The 25,911-nt window shown below is 45.0% G+C and overlaps 1 protein-coding gene across 3 annotated transcripts in view; it reads right to left on the minus strand.

Moving 5' to 3' along the window:
• Positions 1–7,598: 7,598 nt before the first annotated feature.
• Positions 7,599–25,911, minus strand: part of DDX6 (DEAD-box helicase 6) — a 30,542-nt gene continuing 12,229 nt past the window's right edge. The window contains exons 4-13 of one of the 3 annotated variants that reach the window (XM_029955999.1): positions 24,728–24,857; positions 22,853–22,999; positions 21,685–21,779; positions 20,163–20,285; positions 19,561–19,689; positions 18,374–18,490; positions 16,979–17,042; positions 13,774–13,875; positions 13,094–13,272; positions 7,599–11,865 (exon numbers count right to left, since the gene is read on the minus strand). In XM_029955999.1, the coding sequence (XP_029811859.1) occupies positions 13,097–13,272; positions 13,774–13,875; positions 16,979–17,042; positions 18,374–18,490; positions 19,561–19,689; positions 20,163–20,285; positions 21,685–21,779; positions 22,853–22,999; positions 24,728–24,857 (1,083 nt within the window). In that variant the 3' untranslated portion in view covers positions 7,599–11,865; positions 13,094–13,096. Of the gene's footprint in view, positions 11,866–13,062; positions 13,273–13,773; positions 13,876–16,978; positions 17,043–18,373; positions 18,491–19,560; positions 19,690–20,162; positions 20,286–21,684; positions 21,780–22,852; positions 23,000–24,727; positions 24,858–25,911 lie in introns of all 3 variants that reach the window. The other 2 variants (XM_029955998.1, XM_029955997.1) reach the window with 2 other exon arrangements.

Below are 25,911 nucleotides of genomic sequence, written 5' to 3' on the forward strand. Positions count from 1 at the left end.
GCCTCTGTGGGTTAAACCTGGCCTTCGCCGCGGGTCTCCGGTCCCCCGCTGTAATCAGGACCCAGCCGCATCCAGCGCCACCGGTCCCTGCTCGGGCCTCCGCCGAGGACGGAGGAGGCTGGCCTCGCCTCGCCGGCGGAAAGCGTAACAAAGCGGACTCCGCTCCCCGGAGAGCGAGTCGGGGAGGCCGAGCCGGGTGCGGGGCGCAGAGCCAGCTCCGACCTACTCGGCTCCTGGGGCCTTAGGAATCCTTTGCTGGGAAGACCTGGCGTTGTGACCTCAGCGATTTAGGCCCCAGGTTCTCCGACTTCAAGCGTCCCGCGCAGCCGCCCGCAGGGCTTGGGAGGTCAGGGCTGGGGTCTGATTCTGCATTTCTAACAGCTTCTGGAGCGGTGTTGGTATTGCTACTCCCGGACCCCCCACCCCAACCTCAAAGCTGTTAAGAGCCACTGCTGGAGGCCACTGAGACGCCACGCTTTCGTTAGCCAGCTGAGCAAATTACGAACACTACTCGGGTCCGCGACAGTCCAGCCCCTCGTGGCTGCGGCCGTGTCCACGAGCTCAGCCGGGTCAAGGCCTCTCGTCCACCCCCTTCGGTCTGACGGGCCGAGAATTCACACCCCGGCACAGCCCCTCCCCCCGTTCTTGCTCAGACAGAGTAGCGAGACCTGGTAACTCTGGCGTGTGACCCGCCTTGGGCCTCCCTCACGGGGTTATTTTGGGGTGTGACGGTCATCATGGGCCTGGAGGCAGTGAGGTGGCTCCTGAAGAGTCAGAGCAGCTTGCGAGGTCATTAGCTCGTGTGACGCGGCCGTTTAAAAGCTCTTACGTTGGGGCACGTTGGGGGCTCAGTCGGTTAAGCGTCCCACTTCAGCTCAGGTCATGACTCCAGTTTGTGAGTTCGAGCCCCGTGCTGGGCTCTGTGCTGACCGCTCAGAGTGTGGAGCTGCTTCGGATTCTGTGTTTCCCTCTCTCTCTGCCCCTCCTCCACTCGCATTCTGTCTCTTTTTCCCCTCTCAAAAATAAACATTAAGAAATAAAAGCTTTTATGTAGAGAACGTTTACTCTTTAGCGGGCAGGGTTAAGGAAGTTGGGGAAGTGTGTGCGGGGTGCACTTTGGGGGATTTGGAGGGTCAGGAACTTGTTTATTAAGACTTTTGGAGATGACATTGGCCTTATAACATTAGACTCTGAAAGTGTCCCCACCCCAACCTAAACTCCAGGAGAGAGGCATTTGTGAGGCTTTTCAGTTAAAAAAAATACACTTAATTTTATAATCATTTTAGACTTACAGAAAAGTTAGAGAGAGACTTTCCTACCTTATACCCAGCTTCCCCTGTTACTAACATTTTACATTCATATTTGTCACAATTGATAGACCAATACGGATACATTATTAGTAACTAAAGTCCATACTTTACTCAGATTTCCTGCTTTTCACTTATGCCTCTTTTTTTTCCAAAATACCACCTGGGATATCACTTCGTATTTAGCTTCCTCTAGGCTGCAACAGTTCCTCAGACTTTTCCTTGTTTCTGTTTTTTATTTTATTTTTTATTAAAAATATTTTTAATGTTTTTATTTTTGAGAGAGAGAAACAGTGTGAGCAGGGCAAGGTGAGAGAGAGAGGGAGACACAGAATCTGAAGACAGACTCCAGGCTCTGAGCTGTCAGCACCGAGCCTGACGCGGGGCTCGAACCCATGAACCGTGAGATCGTGACCTGAGCCAAAGTCGAAGCCTTAACCGACTGAGCCACCCAGGCGCCCCTGTTTTAGTTTTTTAATTTAATGTAATTTATTTTTTATTTTTATTTTTATTTATTTATTTATTTATTTATTTTGAGAGTGCGAGCAGGGGAGGGTCAGAGAGAGGCAGACACAGACTCTGAGGCAGGCTCCAGGCTCCAAGCTAGCTGTCAGCACACAGCCCGACGCGGGGCTCGAACCCACAGATGGTGAGATCATGATCTGAGCCGAAGTCAGACGCTTAACCAACTGAGCCCCCCAGGCGCCCCTATAGTTTTAATCAAATTTTAAATTTTTGGGCCATTATTTCTTCAAAACATTTTCTATCTCCCCTCCTTTGAGAACATATATTACACAGATATTAGGCCACTTGGAGTTGTTCTGCTGCTCCCCGGTACTCCATGCATTAAACAATTTTCTTTTCATTTTGGATAGCTTCTACCGCCGCGCCTTCTTTTTTCTTCTGCTGTCAGTCTGCTCCGACGTATTTTTCATCTGAGACACTGCCGTTTTCACCGCTAGGAGTTTCTTGAGTGGTTTTTGTTTTTGTTTTTTAACTCATTCCATCTCTTAATTTTGGACTATGTGGGACAGATATAATTGTTTTAATGTCCTTGTCTGGTAATCCTAAGATCTGGGTCAATTCTGACTGATAATTTTCTTTATTCTAAGTGATACTTGTCTGCTTTTTTGCATGCTTTTTTTTAAAAAATCAGCTTCCAGATATTATGAATTTTCCTTTGTTGGGTGCTGCAGGTTTTATATTCCTGTAAGTATTTTTGAACTTTGTGGGGTGAGTTATTTGGACGTGTCCGATTCTTTCAGGTCTTGCTTTTTTTTTTAAGAGCTTATTGCCAAACTGGTTCCCTACAACACCCAGCGCTCTTCCCCATGGCGCCTCCCCCACCGCCCGCACCTCTTTCCCCCTCCCGCTTCCACCCTTCCGTTTTCAGCCTTGACAGTCTCTCGCCGACTCTGTCCCCTTCCCCTCCCCCTGGTCCTCCATTAGCTTTCTCCTGTTCTCCTGTTCGATCAGGTCTTGCTTTTTAAGATTTGTGAAGCGGGACCACAGCCAGGCTCATCCCAGGTCTCGTGATCTCCCTCCTTCTGGGCCCTGAGGGTTCCGGGCTGCCCGCTGTCCCTCTCTCTCTCCTGGTGGCCCTTCCTTCCGCCTCAGGGACTCCCGCCCGTTCTGGGGTAGAGCAGTACCCAGCCAACACGCAGAGGGCCCCCGCGCGTCGCTGGAGCGCTCTTTCTGGCACTCCATCCTGCAGAGTCCCCTCAGCGCAGGCTGTCGGGCTCCCCTGGGCTCCCTTCCCCTCCCGGCTGGAAGCTTCCAGGGCAGTGAGCTGGGTGACCCGAACCTAAGGGCTCCCCTCCTCTCTCCTCTCGTCTTTCTCCAGTCTCACCCCTTTCACTGGTCGGTGTGCAGCGTCTTGGACATACTGTCTGTTGTTGGTTGTCGGCAGGAGGTCGGGGACAAGCGTCCTCCTCTCCGGGGCTCACTGATCCGTTCCTAATGGCACGTCTACAGTTTTCAATTTCTGTTCTTCCCCCATGTGCTTCGGGCTCTATGTTGGCCAGAGTTAAATTAAGGGATGCAGAACTGCAATGGATCCTATAAAGAATTTATTATAGGAATTCAGTTTTACTCCGGTGGTTCTTAAAGGGCGGTCACTAAACCAACAGCGTCAAGAAGCAGCACTACCTGAGAGTTTGTTCAAGTGTAAACACCTAGGGGTGCCTGGGGGGCTCACTCGGTTAAGTGTCCAACTTGCTCAGGCCATGGTCTCACGGCTTGTGGGTTCGAGCCCCGAGCCGGGCTCTGTGCTGACAGCTCAGAGCCTGGAGCTGCTTCCGATTCTGTGTCTCCCTCTCTCTCTGCCCCTCCTCCACTCACGCTGTCCCCCCCTTTCTCAAAAATAAATAAAAACATTAATAGAAAAAGAAATGTGAATATCTAGGCCCCACCACAGACCTGCTGACCCAGAGTCTCTGAAGTTGAGACTCGGCAAACTGGTGTTAATGACCCTGCAGGTGAGAGAGAGGCAGGTCCAAGTCTGAGAGTCACTGCTTTACGGAACTGCAGGAGAGGCTGGCGAAGGAGTGGCTCACGTACCAGGAGGAGGAGCCCTAGTAGGCCCCCCTACACACGAGCCTTGGTGACCGGGCCAGTGCTTCGAGGGAAGTGTGGAAGCGAGGCCCGTCAGCGGCTGGGACGGGGTCACGGGGGCTGCAGTAGTGGTGGGAGGCTTGCCGTCCCTTCACACCTACACTCTGTGAACTCACGGCCAAGCGGTCTGGTGATGGCTCTGGGGTCACTTTTTCAGCAGAACTAGCGAAAAGGAAGGAGAGCTGGACAAGGGAGAAGCAAGAGCAAGGATGCACAAGGAAGAGCAAGAGGAAACTAGAACTTTCTAAAACCTATCACCTCTATCACCGCGACGACCCTCATATTGTTAAGGCAAGCTACTTCAGTCCCGCCTCCCACATCCTGTGCGGATCTTCTTTGGGCCGACTCTGGTCCCTGCCAAGCAGGCAAGGGAATCTGGGAAAGGCAGGTCCAGATTAGCCTAGCAGACAAATTACAAAACCACAATGCTCTCCCCTTTTAACAATATTTAACCTCCAAGTAAACAGCAAAATCATGCTTCAGATTAACATATTCCATTGTTCACCAAAAAATCAACAACAGGGGCGCCTGGATGGCTCAGTTGGTGAAATATCCGACTTCAGCTCGGGTCATGATCTCACGGCTCCTGGGTTCGAGCCCCACGTCAGGCTCTGTGCTGACAGCTAGCTCAGAGCCTGGAGCCTGTTTCAGATTCTGAGTCTCCCTCTCTCTCTGACCCTCCCCCATTCACACACACACACTCTCTCAAAAATAAGTAGACGTAAAAAACATTAAAAAAATCAAAACCATGCTATTCCCCCAAAAGATGATACAAACCCTTGGGGTTTTGTTTTGTTGTTTTTGAGAGTAAGAGAGGGAGCACCGAGGGGAGAGAGAGAATCCCAAGCAGGCTCTGCACCGTCAGCACAGAGCCCTATGCTGGGCCACGAGATATTGCCCGCAGTCAAACCAAGGACTACTTAGCTGACGGAGCTACCCAGGCGGCCCAAGGACACAAATTCTTACGTCACATTATCTTTGAGTGATGTTCAAGCCTTTTCTTTTTTTTTTTTTTTAATTTTTTAATGTTTTAATTATTTTTGATACAGAGAGTGACAGAGCATGAAGGGGGAGGGGCAGAGAGAGGAGGAGACACAGAACCGGAGGCAGGCTCCAGCCTCTGAGCTGTTAGCACAGAGCCTGATGCGGGGCTTGAACCCACGAACGTGAGATCTGACCTGAGCCGAAGTCGGAGGCTTAACCGACTGAGCCGCCCAGGCGCCCCCAAGCCTTTTCTAAGGCAGGTCAAAATCCCCTCGGATTTTTTTTTTTTTTAAATTTTTTTAATGTTTTATTTATTTTTGATACAGACAGAGACGGAGCATGAGAGGGGGAGGGGCAGAGAGAGAAGGAGACACAGAACCGGAAGCAGGCTCCAGGCTCCGAACTAGCTGTCCGCACAGAGCCTGACACGGGGCTCGAACCCACGAACGTGAGATCTGACCTGAGCCGAGGTCGGAGGCTTAACCGACTGAGCCACCCAGGCGCCCCCCCCCAGATTTCTATTGATACATCTTAGTCGGTGGAATGAGAGGAGAGAGAGAGAGATTTAGTTAATACATACCTAGTAAGTGTATAAGAAATGTAACTATTAAACTCATTTCCACAAGTGGTCATGTGGTCATAAATGGGACCTAGAACTTCTTTCTCCCTCCTTCTGCCACCCATCCGGGATTTCTTTGTCCTGGTCCCTTGCCTGGAGCAATGCCCCAGCCGCATTCCTGAAAGGTCTGGGCTAGTACTAGTGCAGCCTGTACTAAGTTGTAGTTTTCCACTAACTTTTTACCACATTATATGGTAAAATTACGAGTAGCCCCAGAAGATCTGCCGCCTTCCAGTCATGTTCTTCCTTCCCTTCTTCCTGTGAGCACAGGCCAACCTTCCCCTTTCAAATCTGATCAGTCACCACAAAGCAGTCTGTTGGTTTATCAGCATGAGAAGCCCGAAGGAGGCAGAAGCCCATGTGGCAAGCTCAATGTCCACTTCGATGGAACTTCTGCCGAGTTCTCTGGAGGGGCATTCCTCTCTTGGGACCCAACAGAACCCAAAGGTGCCTAATGGCTTGAGTCAGGCAACATCCGATTCTTGACAGGCAATTCAGGTAGTTTGGTAATGCTTGGTGATCAAGCATTCAGTCCTTCCTAAGGCCCAACAGCAAGCTACAAACTGTTCCTCAAAAGGGGGAATACGTCTTATTCAGAGGATGGCATAGCTTTTCTTCAAAATCCTAAAGGTCTGTGTGGTCAGCCACCGGAAGGAGCCTGCCGCAGGTCCCTGAAGGTCACTGGGTGGGCTGGGTCATCCGCCCGAGTGGCAGAGCCGCCTGTGCTGCACCCGGGGCGGGGCAATTCCGGCTTCTCGGCAGATGAGTTAAAGCGACATACCCAAAGTACACACTGTCTTCCAAATTCAAAGAGCCCCGCTGGGCATGATGTCTCTCTCTCCGTGGACACAGAGGCCGGATGTAGCTGTCTGTCCTTCGCGTGCTCTGGTCCTACGGATCCCCAGAACTTCACCGAGGCAGGCCCGTGATGCTTTGTTGAGTCTATTTCCTCCCCGCTAGCATGCTGGGGTCTTACGGAAGTACCCAGCGAGATGCCGTGCACCCTGTCGTCACCTCCAGCAGATCGTGGGCCAGCACGCCCCCCGTGGGATTCAGCAGTGACCGAAGCAGACCAGTCAGAGGGCTGAGCGCCCGGAACGGAGCAGCGGGGCGGCCCTGCGGGCTCGGACGGCCGAGGGCCACCTGTCTTTGCTGTGAGGTGGGGGGAGGGGCGCCCAACACCTAGCGGCTTGGCCAGGCGTGAGAGGGCGTGACCTCCTCCCGGGACGCCGCCCCACGCATGTCTGCAACCGAGGGCCTCACCATCCACTGGCATCCTTTGTAACCCACTTGTCTTCCGGACGACCAGAGACCGTGCGGGAAGAAAACCATGGTAGGAACCACCAGTTTCACCTTTCAAGGCTCTGTCGGTGGCACTAATCTCTACAATTTTGTCCTTGCTCTGTAGACGGGAAGGTTGGGGTCATAATCCCTCGTCTCTTCACAGGCACTGGATCGTAGTGAAAGCACTAGGTTTACAGCTTTGCTGAAGCGGAGGCTTGAAACCAGCTAATAAGCCCTCCAAGATTTCCAAACTTGTTCTGGCACGTTCTGCCATGAACACAGCAACTCTCCATCTCTTTCATCAGCATATTTTGCAGCTTTCGGCATTCAAGTCTTGCACACTTTTTGTTACACCGATTCCTCCGGGGGTGAGACAAAGGTGGTGTCTTCAGCTGTAGGTATCTGAGTTTCTCATTTAGGTCTTCTGATTTCTTTCCTCGGTGCTCTGTACTTCTCAGCATGCAAATTCCGTTCATACCGTTAGGAAGCAAACTTACTCTGTGGACACGTCCAGCTTACTGGAACCCCCGGTACCCCACTTCCACGTGTCACAGACTGACGCCTCTCTCCCCATGACGACGACCCTGGTTCTGTTTAGGCAGTGAGCGCTGACAAACTGAAATGAAGGTGGCAGGGCATAACCTGCGCCGGGTGAGGGCGCCCTCTTGGCTTCACTCCACTGGGCTTCCAGGAGCTCGGCTGAGGCCGTCTTACGCCTCACCACGTGGACTACTGCAGTCGCACGTCCTCAAGTGCGGGAGGTCCTACACACACACACACACAGACACAGGTGGAGTTCCAGTGGGCTTTTATTGAGATAAATTAACAAAAACCAAGATTTTATCAACCATTTTTTCCTGAACCTTATAGACTCAGCAGAGACTCTGGTCATGTTTGCGCACAACGTAACACATCCCAAAACAGGGTCCCACTGGAACGTTTGCCAATTAACAGAAAGCCAATTCTCCCTTTCCCCGAATGTTTTCCAAATTTTGAGTCTCCACTGGTCACTTCTCAGTGGAACTGGTCCCTTGTGGCTAGGGACACTGGAATTCCATCCCATTTTTACTGAACAAAAAACATTTTTTCAAGTTTTAGTTTTGTTTCAAAAAAGGGAAGTAAGTGACTTTGTTTTCTCCAGGCACCCCTCCCAACAAACCACTGGTTAAAATACAGTAGCCTGTATCTGAATAGCCCAGCCCTACCCCGCCCCCCGCCTGCCCTGCCCAGTACGGTCTACTGGAGGGTTTGAACACACTTCCGCTGCGATCCGTCGGCTGGGGCGGGCCAGAGTCCAGGCGCCAGGCTAGCTCCTCTGACGTCATGAACTGTCACAACCTTTGGACACTTAACTCTTTACCCCAAAGATGAGTTTTTAGACCAGAGATTTTCCTTTGGGAGTTTTAAAAAGCAATTCGTAAGGATATCAAGTAGGATACAAGCTCACCAAGGTACACTTAATTTCACTTAAAAGTTGACTGATTTCAGCTCCCATGAAGCCAAAAATTTTGCTTAACAAGGGTATTTTGTCAGAAAATGTTTTCACAGTAACAATTTTTAAGATACACAGAACGTTGAAAAAAGTAGCAAATTAAAACAACGTAGCTTAATTCCCCCAAAATTATTTCATCTTTTTTTACTCATCTATAAGGTCAGGAGTGTGGCTAAAGGCCAACGAGGTTATGAGCTTCCAAAGTGTTTCTACATCCTTCCTGCAGACACCCTCCCTTTGGGGGCACAGTAACCTCCCTCCCACCCCTATTAAAAAAAAAAAAGAAAAATAAAAGAAAAAAAAAATGAAAATGATCAGAATGAGATGTTTTGATTCCAACAATTTACACTCAAGGCTTTGTGCTGAACTGTCTGGTGCTGACCCAACATGATGGCATCAAGCACAAAGCACAGGAAAGATGCTCCCATCTCATTCTGAAAACAAGTACTGACGACCGACTGCCCCCCGCCCCCCGCTATGGGGGTCCACCCGGAACATCACCATCGTGAGATGCTGGGACGAACTTGAAAATAATTTAGAGACATATTTAGATGTCCTTCTCCCGTACTTCTTCCCACGGGAGATCATTTTAGATGCGGTTTGTTCCATTCCCAAAGGAGGGCCAGCAGAGGCGGCACGGCGGAACAGCCCGGAGGCCGGCACACGGTGACCACTGCACGCCATTCCAGGAGTTGGACATAACTTAAATATTAAAAATAGGGAAGTTTCATTCAAATGAACCACTGGGGAAAAAATACCACCATTACTTAAAACAGACACCCAAACTGGAAAGAACACAAAAACAATGCTCCTTTAATATCGAGGGGGGCATTTAAAAAAAAAAAAAAAAAAAGAGACTAGGCTTTAACCTAGTCCTTAGAGCATCTTTCCATGGAACGATTCCTACTCAGAAGTCAAGCACCGAAACCGGACAGCTGCCTCCGCAGGCGGCGTCCAGTCGTGGTGTCCTAGATAGTTCTAAGTGCCACTCCTCGTCAGAGGCTAGACTTCGGTAACACTTGTTTCGTCTGTGCTTTAAGAGGGACCCACAGGCATGTGGCACCAGGCACAGTCTGAGATGGCAAAGGAGACTGTGCTGTTTGTTGTCACCCACGCACTCTCTGGCGAGACACCTATGCGCATGTACAAGCCTTTCCTGCTCTCCTGCTCTAGCGAATGATCCCGCGTATCTCGCCAGAGGTGGGGGAGAGAGAGCTGCATCAGTACAAGGACAAGTTTTTTTTGGTCAAAAGTTGATGCCTTCTAAATTCCCTCCCCCCGCCCCCCCCCCCCCGGAAGAAAGTTACTCCTTAATTAGGGTTTATATTTAGTAACAACACAGCTGGAGACCGAATCTTCGAGCTCATTCTTTCTGGGGTTTGTACGTGCAGCTCTTGCTAGTTTCTTAAGGAGTCAGGGCTCTGGCCGGTCAGGAGGCATCTGCAGGATTTTGATCCCGAGTTTTGGGTGAGTCACAATAGTTTTGCTTAGAACTAGGCAAGAGTCAAAAAAAAAAAGCAACTTTGAATAACTGATTTCTTTACCCAGATGAGTTAAGCATGAAAGCATATGCAGGATTTATCTTGTAATATTTTAGGGTTTTGAAAAAATGCAGTATGGAAATCAAATTTTTTTCGTATTATTTTTTTACTTTTTTTTTAAACCCTAGATGCCTCCTGACTGACCTAGTACACTGGGTTAAAAGGGAATTAAAAACATTAAAAAAAAAAAGTTCACTGGTTTTGATTCATCTCACTCCTTTTGCCTGGAGATCAGGCCAAACATCAAGCATGTTGGGAGGGGCACAATTTAAAGCAACACTATTGACTGTAAAGCATTTGCCAGCAATTTACAATGCAAAATGACAGAGAATTCTCGTCACAAAGCAAGAGAATGGCAAGCAGCTTTCTGCAGCATGAAAGTTAACACTCTCAGGAGTCGCCCGTTCCTGGAAGTTTACGCACCCAGGGGGGCGGAGGGCAGCGCCCTTACTGGGCGCAGGAAGCGATCCACAGAAAGCAGGCGCCGGGGCCGCCGGCGCTGCCCAGGCCGGTGCCGGCCAGCGCTCTGCACTGCAAATCCGTGCTCTGTGCAGACACTGCTCAGACACTGCCACTCAACTGAACTCCCACACCACAAGGGAGAGTCATCTCTGTCCCCTTTTGCAGAGCTTGAAAAGTTCCTCAAACTTTTTTTAAAAAGGGGGAAGAAGCAAAATGAGAGAGCTTCTCAAAAATAGCATCTTGAATCCTAGGTTTTGAAGTTTCCTTGCTCTCTCTCGCAGGAGTTCTCCAAAGGCATCGGGTGATACAGTGTGGCAGCGCACAGTGACTCCCAGACTTCCGGGTCCCTCTTCCAACACAGGGGCCCCACAGAGGTCTGCTCTCTACAGCAAGAGGCCAAAGCACTTTTTAGCACTTAGTGTTGCGGAAAACTGAGCCCCTCTCATCTTTAGCTGCTCCCATAATCACTCTAACCCCCTTAATCCCAGCAACCTTCATCCAAAAAAAAAATATATATATATGTATATATATATATATGAACCCAGAAAAAAACCTTATTTACAGAGTTTATACAAGTGTACACACCCCATCTTCTATGGGACACGCTCTGCCGCAGAGGAAAGAGGGCCGAGGGTCTGACATGTCTACGCGTCAAGTGCCAGAACCGCTAGTGGAAGCGAGTGGGAACCAGTCTTTAGTGTTCTGCTACAGAGCACAAAGGCGTGGCGTGTGGCTCCTGCAAGGACAGACGGCTCTTTCCTTTGGGCGCGACGATGCTGGAATCTACACAGCCCAGAAGGAATTTTTTACTTGGGATTGTTTTTTTTTTTTTTAAATACATGTATTTACAGTGCGGATGGACTGCAGTTGCATATCAACTCCTCCACATAAAGAAAAAGAAAACGGTGTTTGACATTACTAGTATGTTTCATCTTCCAGCCCTGGGCTTGAGCACTGGGGAAAAGGGGAGAGAGAGACTTCGACTTGAAACCGAAATGAAAAGACAAAAAATTCTTAAAAGACAGGAAAAAGAAAGGAAAGCAAGAGTTGCTGCGTGGACTCCTCGGGCCGCGACGGAAGATGGTACTCTGAATGGTCTCGTAGCGTAAGGCACTTCGCACAAATAAGTAGTAAGCTCTTCGGGCTTAACCAGCGGATGAGTGAGCAGGGAGGAGGTGAAATGCACTCCGGAGTCAGCTGCGGGAGAATTCGGAAATGGTAGACAAGCCTGTGGGTCCATCGAGATTCTTCTCTTCTCAGGGTTTCTCCCCTTCTCTTCTCTCTCCTCCTTCCTTGTCCCCCTTCCCCAGAAAACATTTTTAAAAAACCAGCAGTTAGTGCAACTAATGTCCAGTCAGCACACAGTGCAAACAAGTGGAACAAAAAAGGTAAATTCCTTCTTTTCAACTTTTTCTCTTCACCAGTTAAAAAAGAAAAAAATGTCTGAGCGCTTTTAAGTCTTCATAGTTCCAAAATAAAAGAAGATGAAAAACCCACAGAGAAGAGCATCCCCCTAAACGATGTGTCACAGATCCAAACGAGCCTCCTGTAGTCTGTCAAAGCCTAGAGAAGAGAAGAGACCTAAAATCAACTTCTGCAAAAGCAACAGGGGCTCTTCCACAACACCTGCTTTCCCATCATCTCCGTCCCGAACGCGCTCTCCGTAGGGGCCTCTACTGAGCCTCTGCCTCCCAAAGACTCCATCCGGGATTAAGGAATTTCTGCTAGGCATCCTAGAGACAGAACGAGAGCCTGAAAGTTCTGGCATCCAAAACAATCAAATCAAGATTATTTCCCCTTCACCTTCCATTAATACAGCAGCCTGCTAGTACACCAGCAAACTCCGCCTATTTTTAGGTTTGCCTGAGGGTTTCGTGTTTGACATTTAAATTGAGGGGGTGAGAAAGAGAAACTAAAAGTGAAGAGAGGATCTTAGAAACTGAAAACAACAGGTAAAACGTTTATTGCTAACTTGGACACAATTGTCTCTCAAATCAGATTTTCCTTAGGAAAAAACTGCAGAATCGCCTACATTCCTTTCTGTTGAGCCTCCTTTTGAGCCCCACTGTTAGAGGCCGGTGGTCGCCAAACAATGAAATGAAAGGGTAGCATAGGAAACCAGGTGGGCAGTTAAAAAAAAAAAGACAAATATCCTCACAACCTGATTACCCATTTGGCAATGAGGCACTATAGGTAATTTAACCTGATTTATTAAGAAGGCGCTTGGGTGGCGCCCAGGTCACGCTCATGATCTCCCAGGTTTGGTTGGTGAGTTCACGCCCTGCATCATGCTCTGTGTTGGCAGCTAGGAGCTTGGGACCTGCTTCAGATTGTGTGTGTGTGTCTCTCTCTCTCTCTCTGCCCCTCCCCCCTCTCACATGCTCTCTCTCTCTCAAAAATAAACATTAAAAAAAAATTTAACCTGATTAAGACGCCCGCCTAGTAAAACTTAAGGGTGATGCTAACAACCGAGAGATGACTAATAAAGGAAAAGACAAAAAATATTTCCATATTCCAACTGCTGAAAAAGATTCTTGCTTTCATGGTTTTGGAAGCACGGAAGTACTCCGGAGGCTCCGTGCCCGTCACAAGGAAGACCGCATTCAAGAACAGCACTTACAGACAGTCTAAGAGACCAGAACCTCCCCCAAGCACCGGTCCTGGCGTACTGACGCCAACTGCTGTCTCACCCTCGCCGCCGGTACACGCAGCGCAACACCTTGCTCCCCCAGGACAGAGGGCCTTGGTCATGCCACTCACTTAGCTACTATTCCGTCAGGCACGTACATGCCTGTTAAGGTTTCTCGTCTTCCACAGGCTCGCTGTGGTACTCTGCCACGTACAGACTCTTGTCAATGTTGCTTGGAATCGGTTTAATTTCTGTTCCCAGCTGCTCCTCAATACTTTTCAGGTTGAAGCGATCATCATATGTGATCAAGTTGATGGCTAAGCCAAGATGACCAAAGCGACCTAAAGAAAAACAGTTTTTAATTTAAAAAACGAGTTAAATATGAGAATCAATGTGGGTGTGCAAATCTATTAGTGGCAAAACCACACCGGACTGTTTCTGTTTACCGCCACTGTGAGTGTGCGAGACCAGTTACGGTCTCATCCACACCTCACAACCTCGTTTCACGCCCGTAGTGCCTTCATTTCCCTTTTTCAAATGCAAGACAGATGCCCATTTATATAAAAAGTTGCCAAAATACATAAACAGTACAGTCTGCACCACCTAATGAAAAAAGCGCACCTCCCATTTGTGAATTCTCTCTCCAGTTAAGCATACAATAAAGTTACTTTAACTGTTCTTAAATGCTCTAGAATAAAAAAAATCAATCTTAAATACCAAACAACTAAATTAGTTTTAATTCGCTGTTCTCATTGCTATTACACTCTATTTCACAAAAGAACAGAATTCAATGACTATACTTCTCAAAACGCTCCCATGAAGAACACCTTCCTCTTCCTCACCTGATCTCCCGATGCGATGGAGATAGGTCTCCGCCAGCTTTGGGAAGTCGAAGTTTATTACCACATTCACAGCTTGTATGTCAATACCGCGGGTAAACAAATCTTAAAAAAGAAGGAAAGAATCTCCATTAGATCTTTCAACTTAAGCATGTTTCCTGGTACCACAACACTCCTTAACATGTGTTTCTAGTGCAACCTAAGTTTTATTCACTTCGTTAGGTATTCCAAATGCATTTGCAAATTACTAGCATTTCCTACACACTATCATAAATAACTTCATGCTAGCAAGTTACCTTTTCCAAGTCCCATAAAATTTTCTGAAATGGTATAAAGTAACTGCAAATATAGGAAGAGATCAGAATGACTGTTAAACTACAAACTCCTAAATGAGTTTTGGGAATAACCAGTAATTTTCTCTTAGTATTTAATCCAAGATTAAAACAGATTAGCCAAGAATACTTTGAAAAGAAGAGATAATCCATTAAGGACAATGGTTTATACTTTTAGAATTCATTCATCTCCTTCTACAAGGCCACCCTTTCTCTTTTCTCGTTCCACAATTACTATGCTAATTTAGGCTATGAAAACTACAAGTAGAAACAATTATAATAGACTAATTAATAAGTAGGTTTTAGGGCTTCTATCAGTTCCACATTCCAAAGTAATCCAAAATGGCGGATGTTCTGAAACACTGCTTTGAATTTGTAGCTCCTTATTTTCTACTGCCTCCGGGTAAAACGTCAGGCTGACATACAAGGTCCCCCCCCCCCACCCCCCCCCCGCCACATGGTCCTAACACACGTCTCTATGCAGGTTGGCAAACCTTCCCCTCCACGAAATCCATCCACTTTTCCTTCCTTAAATGCATCTTCTTAAAGCCCTCTATGGATCATGTTTTATACCAGTTCTCTGACTTAAAACCCCTCTGCAAGTCTACTACTTATCTAGGTTAGAAAGCCAGTTAAAAAATTCCAACTCTTCTCAGATCACCACAGCTAATTAATTCCCTTTCCTATGAAAACTTAGGATTTTTTACCATACACACCTCACATTTGCGAATTACTTTTAGCCCTTGTGAGCCCAACCCAAAGCCTGTTTTAATAGTTTACTGCCACAGGACCAGGCCTGTGTGTCTACGTGCTGTTTAAGGTGCTTTTCAGCCAAAACGGCAGAGATGAGTAACTTGTATCAGAGAACTTAGGGTATATAAAGTCTAAAATACTTATTGTCTGGCACTTTATTATTATTATTTTTAATTTTTAAAATACTTATTTATTTTTGAGAGAGAAACAGAACATGATCAGGGGAGGGCCAGGGAGAGAGGGAGAGACAGAACCTAAAACAGGTTCCAGGCTGCAAGCTGTCAGCACAGAGCCTGATGCGGGCCTCGAACTCACAAACTGCGAGATCATGATCTAAGCCGAAGTTGGATGCTTAAGACCGAGCCCCCCAGGTGCCCCTGTCCGGCACTTTAAAGAAAAAGGTTGTAGGGCCTGCCTTAGACTCTTAATGTTGCTTATGTTTTTGTTATCTCCGATTAAACCATTGCTCCTTGAAGAGTAATACTTTGCATCTATTTATGTATACACTTTGTACACGTTATTCCTTATTTACTGACATATTAAACACTCTTCTGTTTTCTGTCTGCACGTTCTAAATTTGCTTAACAACTCTCAATATTTCACCAATGAACTAATTCCTTTTCTATATTATAGGTTCCCCAAGTGCAGGGGGTGTGCATATATTTGAAAATTTTTAGTTGTGGTAGAATATACATAAAACTGAGGAGTAATATTTTTGTTCAGCACCAACTAAATACCTGGCAGAATACTGGCTGAATATCAAGAACTGTTTTTGAATTAACAAATAAAACGTATTCACTCAGAATTTGGTTTAAGGCATTCATTTTACAGCTTAAAAAAAAGGCATAAAAGTATAACTTGTCCAAGGTCGTATGATTACAGGTTAAAAAGGGTAGGACTTGAACTCTTATCCTAAAATTCTAAACGTCTATGCTTTGGATTCTGTGTCTCCCTCTCTCCCTCTCTCTCTCAAAAATAAACATAAAAAAAATTAAATAAAAAAATTCTAGAAGTCTAATGTCTTTCCATTAAATCAGATATCTTATATTTGAATACTCCAATATAAAGGTTAGAACTGCTGATAAAGTGAACAGACATGAATTGATTCACGGCTCTATTAACGATCCTTTCAGACACGAGACAGAGAAAAAGATAAACTGGAAGCACCCAGGATACCGGAGATGCCTTTTTTTGCGTTTTGTAAATTAGCAAATTCAATATTCTGCTAGTAAAAATTTGGAGTTTATTTCTACAGCAGCATTAAAACCCCCCCAAACTGTGAACCACCCGACATTTTGATATGGGCGGTAGTTATATGGGCGGGCACATACGCAGAAACTCACCGAAAGACGCCCTTGACGGTCACCGCGTTTCTGGGTGAAACCCTCAATTAAAACAAACCCTGCGGCACCTGGGTGGCTCCGTCAGTTACGTGAAGGCTCCGGTCACGATCTCACGGTTCGTGGGTTCAGGCCCCGCATCCGGCTCTGTGCTGACAGCTCGGAGCCTGGAGCCTGCTCCAGATTCTGTGTCTCCCTCTCTGTCTGCCCCTCCCCTGCTCACACTCTCTCTCTCAAAAATAAATAAAACCTTAAAAAAATTTTTTTAACCTCGAAGCCTAGTTTAGAGGATTAACCTCAGACCAGGACTCTATTTCCAGTGTAGGGATGGGAGGGTGCTCCAGCTATTTGCCTCGTCTGATCTGAACTGTCCACCTGCCCCCCAACTTCGTTTTTCTTACGTTCAGTAAACCAAATATACACCAAAATATAGACTAGTCTGTTTCTGGCGAAAAAATTAAAAGACCACAGTAGATAATTTCTAAAACATAGTTTCTTAATTTATTTTGCATGTACTACATATCTCATTCCTGTATGCTAAACTTATTCAGAAAACACATTCCAAAACTGTTTAAAAGGCAAAGATGTGGTTTGAGTACCAACAGGTGTTCTGCAGTTTCAGATATGAAAACTAATTTCAGGAATCAGGCTCACTTCAACCTCAGAAATTCCAGGAATGGTACTGGGGTGAGCTGAACTCTGTCACAGACTCTGTTGGGAAATACGGATAGAGAAAGCAGAGCAGAACGAGGGAGAAAAATAACAGGTAAAAGAAATACTTACCAGTGCAAACAAGATTGCGGCATAAGCCATTTCGGAAATCATGAAATACACGATTTCGATGTTCCTAGGGACAAAGCAGCTGCACTCAGTTTGTTTAAATCTCATACACACACCCCTACGTCTCCCATCAGGGATTTCTCCCATCCAAGCAGTGCAGCGTGCCCCAAATTCACACAAATGAGAGAGGAGCCAATTCAAAACTCCCAAGTTAAAAACAAAGGATAAAGTGACCATAAATTAGTTTCCCACAGGAATTAATAAGCAAGTAAAACATATTTACGCATCTCATCATGTAGCATTTATCTTGGCTCTTAAGGGTACCTTCATCTTTTTTGCTGGATTTTAAGCAACAATTTCCACCAATTTTTTGTGTAACTATTTTTTAAATGTTTCAAACAGAGGATGAGAAAAGTTTAGCTTGATCTAAACATCTACTATTTGTCTTTTTAGTTATCTGTATGCAAAACCAAAGATTTCCTTTTCACTGAGAATATAAAAATGCACACACGCGCGCAAGGACTCCGACAAGTGATAAACCCAGCGTCGGTCAAGCGGGCCTTCCCTCTCCTCCCAGCCGGAAACGGTCCCCACACCTTCGCACGCCCCTTTCCCGTGACCAGCTCTAACGGCCGGGTCTATGTGATGAGGTCTGACCCGCTGTCAGGCTTCTCTGAAAATCGTGGGAGCCAGTTAGCTTACGCTCTTAATCTGTCAGTCTACGGAAACTTCCTTTTTATAAAATTTCACAATGTGTACTTAGCACACATACAAAAACCTTATTTTTATAATTCTGAATTTCTTTAAACTGTTAAAACAAGTTCTGAAATCTAGAGATTGTATCCTTAAGGCAAACAGTGAAGAAAAATCATATGGGCTGAGGTACATAAATTAAATTAAAAACCTAGAGCAGGCTTCTCCAGCAGAACCCTCTGTGACATGGCAGTGTTCCACATCGGCACGTCCTAAAACTGTGGCTGCTGGTCACATGGAACACGGCACTTAAAATGTGGTCAGTGTGACAGGGGAACTAAACTTTAAACATTAATGCCCTTAAATTGCCACATGTGACTAGTGGTTACTGTATTAAACAGTGCAAATCTGCATGACCTGGAGAAGGGAGCAAGATCTCATATTTGTACCTTGCCCAACAGTGTACTCATTTATAAACTATCTCCACCTTCCTAACAACCTGGTGAGGTAAGAGCGTGCACACTCCTGTTTTACAGTCAGAAAACTGAACCATGGCGGTCACAGCGACAGGCCCCTTGCCGACTACGGAATACTTTACTCTTAGGTTTAGGGCATATGGAGGAGCATTAAAACAAAAAACAGAATCCAAGAAATACTTAGAAAAGATTTTAAAGATCCGCACACACGTTCCAGTTTCACACTCACCTGCCTCATTTTAGCGTGGATATAGAAGCAAGAATAGCCCAGCTGGGAAATCTTCTTGGCCAGCAATTCGACGCGCTGGGAGGAGTTGCAGAAAATGATGGACTGGTTGATCTGAAGCTGCGCACAAGGGAGAGACACAGCGTGAGGAGGAGCAGCACACGCCTGCAGCTCATTCTACCAAATCCTGAACACAGTGACCGACGCACGTTCCAAACATGGTCTGAGTCTCAGAATCGCAGGACACAACAGAGAGGCAAAATTGTAGAGACTGTATGTACTATTAGTCACTTACTTAATAACTGCGCATAATTTATAAATTCTGTTGAATAGTATGCTTAGTAAGAGCCACATAAATGCCAGCATTCAATTCTCATTACTTGCAGTACTCATGTTCTACAAAGTTGCCACAAACACTGAGTATGTGGGAAAAAACCAAAAAATACTGAACACACAAATACAGAACTTCTGCTCCTAGGAGACAGGATTAGGCTCCAGTGAGCCTCTAGTCACAACTTTCTCATCAATCCATCAACAGATAATCTTGTTTTATGTGCGTTCTTGTGCCAAGACCCCGTATTTACTCCTGGCCAACAGGAGCCCGTGTCTTCCTGGACCAGGTGGACCCCACACACATTTCCTCTGTAGGCACCTCAGTCTTCTTGTGCTCAGGAGCAACGGACAGCACTAAGCTTAGGGGCCATTTAAAACCGCGAAATAAACACACAAAACAAAACGAAAGCATTAAAATGCAAAAAATGTGGCATTGATGTGGCACAGACGACGAGGAAGACGTTGGTGAGAGCCGAGGGAAGAAGGCCGTGTGTCACCCTGTCCGATCTCAGGGGGATTATGCACAGCGGCTGTTGTTTTCCATCGTCCTAGGAGTGTCCACAAATGACTTCAAAAGCACACGAGGACTGATCGTGGCGGGGGGGGCGGGCGTCACAAATAAATCGTGGTGAGTAGCCAAATTTGCAAAAACAAAATATGCAAATAACGAGCAACTATAATTAAGGTCAAATTATTTTAGAATTTAATTAAAAGTGCCCTTGACGTCATACTCTATCACCTTCCGAACGACCAAAACTACCTTTTAAGAAAAAGCTGTGGACTGGTGGGAGAAGACACAGTTACTTAACTGGGCTTACACAACAGGTAAAGCCCAGTAGCTGGGGCCCACTACTTACCCTGGAGAAAAGCGTGTTGAGGCAGTGCACTTTTTGGCGCTCGGTCACATAGGCGTAGTACTGGGTTACTCCCTTCAAAGTGAGCTCCTCCATCAGGTTAATCTCATAGGGTTTCTGCAAATGGGAATTCTGAAAAAAAGAAGAGTCATATAATTCAATGAAAGTAGAGTGTATCTCTGGAACTCAAAAGATATCCTATAGTTTTCTGATAAACTATTGCTTAAAACAGATGCAGATCTCTTCAAAGTATACATAGTCTACGATGGAAGGTCTACCATTCAGGTATGTAGCTAAATTCCTATTCTGTGCTTTGTATATAGGATTACACTATGATCAATTTATCCAGTTATCAATGATTATATGTCATCCTGACAGCAAAGCTAAGTGAATAAAGAATTTAATCAAATTACTATTACGGTTTAAAGAAAAAAATCAGTTAATTTATTAAAGCAAAACAAACCCTAACAGATCAGCTGATGAAAAAGCTAAAAACCCGAAACAATCAGCACTGCGCAGAGGCGGACTGTACAATGTAATTATGAATAAACATACACTTATGGGCAACAGAACGGCACTGCTTCCCTGAACAGATTCACACTCACCATGAACTTCTGTACACTAAGAGGGAAAGTAGCAGAATATAATAAAATCTGTCTGTTTTTAGGTAGCGTGAGAATAATATCCTCCATTATCTGCACAAAATCCTGTGACAGCAACTTATCTGCCTGCAGAACAAAGAAAAGACAGTTTCAAAAACAATCAGTGTTTAAGGTCTTTGGTCAGTAAGGTCACCCGAGAGCGTTCATGTAACATTCTGGTTACAAACAGTAAGTCTGCTAACGACACCGTCCAGCCCAATGGCACCGAGACACACGCCCAGGGGTCAGAAGGGGGATCATCGAGAGTACCATATTCTAGACAGGCAGAAAAAAATCTCGGACAGACACAATCCTTGTTCCTCTAACAGAATTTTAATTTAATTCGGAGGGAGCGAGAGAGAAAAGAACGTGCACGTGTGGCAGGGGCAGAGGGGGTCCCGCGGGCGCCGCCTCCCTGGGAGGCTCTGACCTGAGCTGAAACCGAGAGTCGCTGCTGAGCCGCCTACGCACCCCTCCTAACAGTCTCAGTGGGATCTCCTGAGACCGTGCGCGGCTGAGAGCAGTCTGCGGACTCACTCTACCTGGGTTGAAATCCAGTCTCTTTCACTTTTTAGCTATTTGGCAGGTTGTTTACACTAAATATTTCAGTTTCCACAACTTTAAAACTAGGAATTTCACTTACTGTTAACTGCTTTACAGGATACCTACCTTATAGGGCTTGTGTAAAAAGTAAATGAAAAAATGTCGTCAGCACTTATTGCTAACGGTCACTAATAACCATTCTTGCTCATCACTCAAAGATTTATAAAAATCCTGTCTGAATTAGACTACAATAACCTGATCTAGTTGTCTAAAACAGACACCAAATAGGAAAGCAACTGTATTTCAAAAACAACACGGACACACTTTACGTACAAAAGCGCCGCCAGACCCCAAAACTGCAGAGCTGAGAGAGTTCTCAGAAGGCACTTAAAACCTGGCGAGGTGACACACACACCAGGGATGAAAAACCAAACAGTACAAAGTAGAACCTAGGAGGGGCGCCTGGGTAGCTCAGTCAAGTAAGTGTTTTGACTCTTGATCTCACAAGTTTGTGAAACTGCACCCTGTACGGAGGCTGCTTGGGATTCTAGCTCGCTCTTTCTCAAAATTAGTAACTTAAAAAAAAAAAAAAGACATTAAATGACTAGAGACATTATATTCTTTTTTAAGACATATTACTGATTGGACAGAGCATAAACTTGGCTTTGAGGTATTCAACAATTCCTTTTCTTAAAAGATAAAAACAAAACTCACAAACTATCTGGCATCCCTAAGGAAAAAAAAGACACAAGGCTGAACTATTCCTGTAAATTCCTATCATCTACTCTCTTTAAAAGGCTAAGCATGTTTTATAAGTAAATAAGTTTGAATTGACTAGAGTCATGCATTTATTAAAGGTTCACAAACACAAAGAGCTTTTGCTTCATTCACTGGAGTTATAAATAAAGCACAGAATAGTATTTTCCAAATGAAGAAACATTACCTCATCCAATACTATCATCTGGACATGATCAACTTTTGCTACTCCTTTCTTAATAAGATCCAGGATTCTTCCAGGAGTAGCTATCACCACGTGCACTACACAAGATTAGAAAATACGAACTCTCATTAATTTTAGCTTGGGCAAACAGGATACAACAAAGGTTTATAATATACATTTTATCAGAAACGTTGTAAACGTAGGAATAATACAAACAGGCAAAGATGTGTTTTAGGATATGGATTTTCATTTCATCTTAGGTTGGCCAGAGAATACTTGTTTCACTTCTACTGGGGTGAGCGAACAGATTCCCAAATCACCTGCTCCAAATAAGGGGCACACTCGTCCCCAAATACAATCCACAAAGAGTAACAAAGGCTACCAGGCTTTTGATGCAGGTGCTTTCCTGTAAACCAGCGCAGTAGCCTTCGGGAGACTGTTACAAGGACGAAAGGAGACGACCATTCTAAACAGCCGTGCCGCATGAAGCACGCGGTAATTTACCAGATGACAACCACACACAAAATTCTGACTCAAACTTTATATAAGGTGATCTCATACTTGACGTCTTGTTACCTTTCTTCACTCAACGTATCATGAAGAACTCAATGAAAATGAATACAGTTCAGCTTCGTTTTTTAATAGCTTTGCGGAATTCCATTCAGACTATCCCCCAATGTATTTAGCCAATCTCTAACGTGTAGGATATTCCAATTTGTTAGTACTACAAACCCTACTGTACTAACCTAACCCTGCATTGCCTATTTCTTCAGGAAAGATTCCTGAATATATACATTTGTAATTTCAAAACACAATGACAAATTGCTCACTATAAAGCCTATCAATGTATACCCCCACACTACAAGACAAACTGTTTCCTCTCCAACTTTTATTATTATTACTATTTCTTAGTCTTGCCAATAGGATAGGCACGGTATCAATGTGCTGTTTTTATTTACATTAAAAAAACTACCAGGAAGGCTGAATATCCTTTCAATTACTATTAGTCCATCTTTTTTTTTGAATGAAATGGTCATTTCTTTTACTCATTTTTCTACTGCAATGTCTCTGGTCTTTAATTCTCAAAAGTAATTTTTAATAATTTGAAAGGAAACACCGGTCCGTAACTACACTCAGAGCGCCAGGCCACCTTGCACCCTTCATTCCCTACCTGTGTCGTCAAGCCTCATGATGTCATCCCGTAAGTTGGTTCCTCCTGTGGTGGCCATCACTTTGGCCCCTCCCATGTGTTTGCTGACCTGGATGCAAATCTGACTGACCTGTAGAGCAAGTTCTCTAGTGGGAACAATCACCATTGCTGGAAAACAGGAAAAAAGAAACATTAAAAATAATTTTTTAAAAACATTTATTCATTTTAGAGAAAGAGAGAGCGAGCGAGAGCACATGCACAGGTGGGGGAGGGGCAGAGAGAGACAAAGACACAGAACCGGAAGACAGGCTCCAGGCTCTGAGCCGTCAGCACAGAGCCCGATGTGGGGCTCGAACCCACGAGCAGGGAGACCATGACCTGAGGCGAAGTTGGACGTTTAACCAACTGAGCCCCCCAGGTGCCCCAAAAAGAAACGTATTTTAAGAGTTTAATAAGCTACAAAAACATTGCCCCTTGCAATCTAGATACTGAGGACGTTTTAGAAAGTTGAATCGTAATAGGCCTGATTCTGGAAAGTCAGATAAGTAAATCTCCTTTACAAAAAAAAGAACCTATTAGACTAGTCCAGATCTAGACTTCTCCTCAGCGACACTGCTATATACACCTGGTACTCCTTAGTTACAAACTGTTAAGGGATTGAGCTGGCAACCATTAACTCAAAGTTTATTAATTTTTCAGCAAAAGGTTCACTTAATCTAAACACCTGAACAGAGAACTCGTGCCGCCCAGGTTCTACTTAAATAATATGAAAGTAGGTAATGTGAAGATGGGAGATATGATCATTATAGATCAAGATCAATTTATGAAAATTTAAGAAAATCTTTAGACTAAGGTGCCTAGGTGGCTCAGTCAGTGAAGTATCTGACTTCGGCTCAGGTCATGATCTCACGGACCCATGAGTTCGAGCCCAGCGTCGGGCTCTGTCCTGACAGCTCAGAGCCTGGAGCCTGCTTCAGAGTCTGTGTTTCCCCCTCCCCCTGCCCATTCCCCACTTGCACTTGGTCTCTCTTAAAAATAAACTTAAAGAAAAACAATTTAACTCTATTAGCTTAGTCTGCATCCAACTATGGACACTTGTTTCTTCTCTACTTCCTAAGCTCTTAAAATCCCAAAGCCACAAGGCTTTATAGAAGAAAAAGCTCACTGGCTCTTGGAGACACAAAGGTGCCGCAGGAAACCACTCCGTCCCACAGTTTCTCAGCAGCAATGTCAAGTAACTTCTCAGGATCCCAGCTTTCCTATCTATGAGGCAATAATACCTATTTTGCCTATTTCACCCAAATGCTATAAAATATATGTAATATGTAAATTTCTCTTAATACTAGAAATGTTTTCAAAAAGTGGATATTTTATAGGACAAGTGGGCCCCAAGCTGCAAAAAGAGAAGTATATACTAACTCTAGATTATATAAATTCTGATTTAAAAAAGATGGTAATATCTTTCATATAGCTCCATGATGCCAACTGCAATTTTTTTCCCCTGTTTTTTATTTATTTTTGAGAGACAGAGAGACAGCACGAGCAGGGGAGGGTCAGAGAGAGAGGGAGAGAGGGAGAGAGGGAGACACAGAATCTGAAGCAGGCTCCAGGCTCTGAGCCAGCTGTCAGCACAGAGCCCCATGCAGGGCTCGAACCCACGAACTGTGAGATCTGACCTGAGCCGAAGTCGGACACTTAGCCGACTGAGCCACCGGTTCTTGATTTCTGTTCAGGTCATGATCTCACACTTCATGAATTTCGAGCCCCTCACCGGGCTGGGTGCAGGCAGTGCAGAGCCTGCTTGGGACTGGCTTTTTCTGTTCCTTCCCAGCTTGTGCTCTCTCTCAAAATAAATAAATAATCTTAAAAAAAAAAAACAACAACCCAACCACAAACCTTGTATATTGTCCTTCTTCAGGTCTAGCCGTTCAAGTAAGGGAATGAGGTAGGCACCGCTCTTGCCGGTTCCGTTTTTTGCTCTCGCTAAGATATCCCTCCCAGATAACGCAATGGGGATGCTCTCCTCCTAAGAGACAAGAAAATGCAAATTACTCATGAATAAAAATAATACATAAGGAAATTATTCTCTAAAATGCACTGAAGGTTTACTTCTTTGAAACAGCTTTAAAGTATCCCACATTTACATATTACAAGAATAGGCAGAGGTAAATTATCAGCCAACGTCACCAATTTTATCAACAAATATTTACCAAAACTGCTTATAGTAAATTAAACTGTACCCCAATGTAATAAAAACTGTAGGTGTGAGTCTGTATGTGCAAGAATGTGTGTGCCTATGGAAGCTGGGATCTAAACAAAACAACCAATAAAAAGGAGGAGGACCCTGGCTGACACACCAATATGACCTGAATAAACAAAGCACAGGACATTTCACAATTAAAAACTCGAGAGGAAGTAGTACAATGACAAAGGTAAAACTACGTTTTGAGACTAAGAAGCTGATTTAAATTTAACCACAACAAAAAATTGTGGCTTGGATAGCCTATCCTTGCAAAAAATAGGATTCAGCTGGAAAAGTTTAACTTTAGGTCCTAATTGATTTTATTACGTAAGCTCACAATGTCAATGTATCACATGCAACTTCTCTGTCCTGAAACGTGCTCAACTGGAGACCCAATTCCATCCCGGTAATCTCCATCCATGGTCACATCAGAGACTGACTTTTCATTTTCACATTTAGCCTACTTTCGTCAAGTGTATTTTGTAGGTAACATTTCCAAGTAAGACAAATTACCTAAATAGCAAAGGCTTCCCCCAAATTATTGAAAATTAAATATACATATATGGAGAGAAATTTAAAAAGGAGAATAGGTAATAAAGAGGGAGGAAGCAGAACACTTCCATTTCTAAAACTAAAAATTTTCATTTCCAAAACCAAAAAATTGGGAAAATACAACATTAGGAAAGAGATTCATAATCAGTTCTATGCCTGAGCTAACGACCAAAAGAAATCTCTGTAGCACTGTAAAGTGATTATACAAACATCATGACTTGCACTTTCCACCATGATACTCATTCTACCTAGAACCCATCACAGAGGTCAGATGGGTTCCATATGA

This window comes from Suricata suricatta, chromosome 11, assembly GCF_006229205.1.
Source record: "Suricata suricatta isolate VVHF042 chromosome 11, meerkat_22Aug2017_6uvM2_HiC, whole genome shotgun sequence".
In the NCBI taxonomy this organism is placed as follows: Eukaryota; Metazoa; Chordata; class Mammalia; order Carnivora; family Herpestidae; genus Suricata; species Suricata suricatta.